The sequence below is a fragment of the Schistocerca piceifrons genome, unplaced genomic scaffold (genome assembly GCF_021461385.2).
Source record: "Schistocerca piceifrons isolate TAMUIC-IGC-003096 unplaced genomic scaffold, iqSchPice1.1 HiC_scaffold_2487, whole genome shotgun sequence".
Taxonomy (NCBI): domain Eukaryota; kingdom Metazoa; phylum Arthropoda; class Insecta; order Orthoptera; family Acrididae; genus Schistocerca; species Schistocerca piceifrons.
In genome coordinates this window covers 16,571-20,526 of record NW_025728431.1, presented here as the reverse complement: position 1 = coordinate 20,526, position 3,956 = coordinate 16,571, and the positions used below count along the sequence as shown (strand labels likewise).

The following is a 3,956-nucleotide window of genomic DNA, read 5'->3' as shown; positions in this document are numbered from 1 at the left end:
ATACCCACGCTTGGGACGCGACATAAATAAAAACTTTTGGTGTCAGGTGTGGGGTTATAACAAAGGCGCATAGGCAAATAGGAGGCAGAGACATTAGATTTTGCTACAGCGACTGTGGCAATTGGCAGGAAGTTGTGGCGACTCGCAACTCTCAGCATTAGTAGCACCAGTACGTCAGAGTCCGGAAAGGTAGTCCTCGCGGGTGCAGGGCAACGCAGGACAGCGGCAGCGCGACGCGGAGCGACGAGGCGCAGAGGTGCCTAAGCAGCCAGCGTTCGAGTCCGGAGGTCCGGGCCGAGCAGCAGCAGAAGCGGCAGCAGCCGTAGCAGCGGCGACCGAGGAGAGCGACGGGGTCGGCACAGCCCAGCAGAGCGGCGGCCGGCGCATCGCAGCAGCGCGGGACAGCGCGGGCGCAGAGACAGCGCGGAGCAGCGCGGGACAGCGCGGGCACAAAGAGAGCGCGGAGCAGCGCGGAGCAGCGCGAGACAGCGCGGGACAGCGCGGGCACAAAGAGAGCGCGGAGCAGCGCGTGACAGCGCGGGACAGCGCGGGCACAAGGAGAGCGCGAAGCAGCGCAGGACGACGCGAGCCAACAGAGCAGACGGCGCACCACACGAGAAGCGGTAATTGTAAAACTGTATTAAGAATATTGTATTTTGTTGTGTAAAGTGTTAACTGAGTTAAGATGCCCCTAAATAATGAAGTTGCGTCATCCTCCACTAGTGGTAAGATGTCAGTGAAAGAGGCCCTATGTATTGTGTCGAAAGTGTTCGAAGGGAACAAGAAGGATTTAAGAGAATTTATCGAAAACGTAGATGCAGCTTTTGAATTAGTAAAGCCTGAGGAACACGAAACGTTATTGAAGTTCGTGAAAGCAAAGATAACCGGTGAGGCCAGGTCGAGATTGCAGGTGCGTGAACGCACAGGTACGTGGCAAGAGGTGAAACACGTTTTGGAAGAGAATTATGCCAGTAAGCGTACTATAGACTATTACGCTTGTAAAATTTTCCAAGCCAGACAGGGACAAGGGGAACCAATAGCAATGTGGGCAAGCAGAATTGATGAAATGCAGAGAGACTTTCGAGAAGCAGTAAATAGAGTTACGGCCCGAGAAAACTTGAAAGGTGCAATAGAACTAGTTGACTCCCTAGGAAGAGCGTGTTTTATACAGGGTTTAAGTAATGACAGAATACAAACAATAGTGAGAAGTAGAGGCGATGAAATCACGTTGGCAGCAGCAGTGGAGTTGGCACTGCAGGAAGAGAGTGCGATATTGTCTATGAGAGAGCGGGGACTAGCCCCGAGGGTAACGTACACTAGAAATAAGGAAGCTGTAAAAAACGTGAGAGAATGTAAAGAGTTAAAATGTTTCAATTGTGGGCTGAGAGGTGACATAGCGAGCAAGTGTAGGAAAAGCAGGCCAGAGCATAGAGTACGAGCCATGACAGGTAAAGAATTTACAAACTTTTGCTATGGGTGTGACAAGCCGGGACACACAGACATGGAATGCAGGGTGCGGTTAAGGAAAGTTCACCCGATAGATGTCAGGGAATTCAGAGGGAATCACAGAGAAACCGATGGAGGGTTACGAGAGTGGAGATGTCCACAGTGTAATTTACCAGGGAACTGCGGAGTTCCGTGCACAAGAGTAAAAGATGTTGCGTGCTTTAAGTGTAGGCGGCAGGGCCACTACGCGAAAGACTGCCACGAAGGGCCCTGGCACGCCTGGAGAAAAGGCAGGGTGCCAGTATCGGGTAAAACAGGAAAGGTGGTACAGGGAAACTAAGAAGCGGCAAGGCCGCGCAGTCGGGCCTTGTTGCGATAGGTAAGCCCACAGTAAGGGTAATCGACTGTGCAACAGAAAACGACGTGGTCGTATTGTACTGTGTAGAACTAAAGAAGTATTTAAAGTTATTAATAGATACAGGAGCACAATTGTGTTTGCTAAAGCGGACGAGTATTCCGGTAAAGAGTATGCTTGGGATCAATGAAACAGAAAAACTTCGGTTAAAGGGTGTAACGAGTGAAGCCGTTAGCACTATAGGCACGGTACAAATAAACTTAAGTATAGACGGATCTGAAAAGGTGAGACAGAAATTTCACGTGTACGGTAGAGGGCTAGACATTCCGTACGACGGATTGATAGGGAGAAATTTCTTGACACAGCATAGAGTCAAGCTGGACTATGCGGGTAAAGTGATAAGACTAAAAGGGCGAGATATACCCTTAGTAGTAGAGGAAGAACCAAAGGGACACGAGAAAGAAGCAGATCCAGAAATAGGAGGGGAGATAGGGCCCCGGGAAGAAAGAATAATGTTGTTGAAAGTGGACGGAAAGGTACCACGGGGAATCGAACGAGAAATGGTCATACCAAGGCAGGAGATTGCACAAGGGGTGCATGTACCTGAGTCCTTAGTAAAAGTGCGAAATGGGAAATGCATAGTAAGTGCATTGAACGTGTCAGAGGACAGAGTTCGATTAGGAAGTGTAAGACTAATAACGGAAGAAGTAGAAAGAATAGCGAAAGTTCGCGAAGTAAAATGTAGCACTGAAGCAGTAGGTAAGACGGAAAGTCGTGCTAGTGTGTTGCGAAGGCAGCTCAGAATGGATCATTTGAACGGCGAAGAAAAGAGCGCTCTAGCAGAGGTCTGCACGGAGTACGGAGATGTATTTCATCTGCCGGGGGACAAATTGTCCTATACTTCTGCAGTGAAACATAGAATACCGATTGCGCCGGAACACGCGGGGAAAGTAGTGAACGCTAGACCGTACAGAATCCCTGAAGCGCAAAAGGAAGTGCTAAAAGAGCAAATAGAACAAATGCTGAAGGATGACAAAATTGTCGAAAGCAAGAGCGCATGGAACGCACCGTTACTGTTAGTTCCAAAGAAGTTAGATGCCAGCGGCAAGCAGAAATGGAGAATAGTAGTGGACTACCGACAATTAAATGACATCACGGTAGGCGATGCATTTCCACTGCCGAATATCTCCGATATCTTGGATCAATTAGGGCAAGCCAAGTACTTCTCGACGCTTGACCTTGCAAGCGGGTACCATCAAATATTGACGGACGAGAAGGACAGAGAGAAAACGGCATTCAGCTCAAACTATCAACATTACGAATACAAAAGAATGCCGATGGGACTGAAGGGAGCCCCAGGATGTTTCCAGAGACTGATGAACACAGTACTGGCAGGTTTACAGGGTGTTAAATGTTTTGTCTATTTGGACGACATAGTATGTTATGGGAGAAACCTGCAGGAGCATAACGAAAAGCTCCGGGAAATATTTGACAGGTTGCGCGAGCATAATCTGAAGTTGCAACCAGACAAGTGTGAATTTCTGAGGAAGGAGGTAATATTCCTAGGTCATTGTATCACGGACAAGGGAATATCACCGGATATGGCAAAGGTGGAGAAGGTGAAGTTCTTCCCACAGCCGAGAACAACAAAAGAACTAATAGGGTTTCTGGGATTGATAGGGTACTATCGACGTTTCATTGCCAATTTCAGCAAAATTGCGAAACCTCTCCATGAGCTCCTAAAGAAAGGAGTAGAGTACCAATGGGGAGAACGACAGAAGAATGCGTTCGAGGAACTGAAAGAGAAATTAGTGAATCCTCCGTTACTTCAGTATCCTGACTTCACGAAACCGTTTATAATCACAACGGATGCGAGTAACGCAGCGTTGGGAGCCGTGTTATCGCAAGGGAAAAAGATTGGCGAAGACTTGCCGATTGCATATGCATCCAGAGCACTGAACAAAGCAGAACTGAACTATAGTACAACGGAAAAAGAGTTGTTGGCTATAGTGTACGCGGTAAAGCAGTTTAGGCCATACGTGTATGGGCGAAAATTCACAGTGGTGACAGACCATAAGCCACTAACATGGATTTTCAGTGTAAAGGATCCGAGTTCGAGGCTCTTGAAGTGGAGACTGAAGCTCGAAGAGTACGA

General features: G+C 48.2%; 1 protein-coding gene across 1 annotated transcript; it reads left to right on the top strand.

Annotated features, from left to right (window-relative positions):
• Positions 1-208: 208 nt before the first annotated feature.
• On the top strand, positions 209-667 carry LOC124743646 (the record flags this gene model as incomplete). The annotated part of the gene is made up of 1 exon (XM_047248847.1): positions 209-667. A coding segment is annotated over one exon (459 nt), but the record flags the coding sequence as incomplete, so codon positions are not given.
• Between the last annotated feature and the right edge of the window lie 3,289 nt (positions 668-3,956).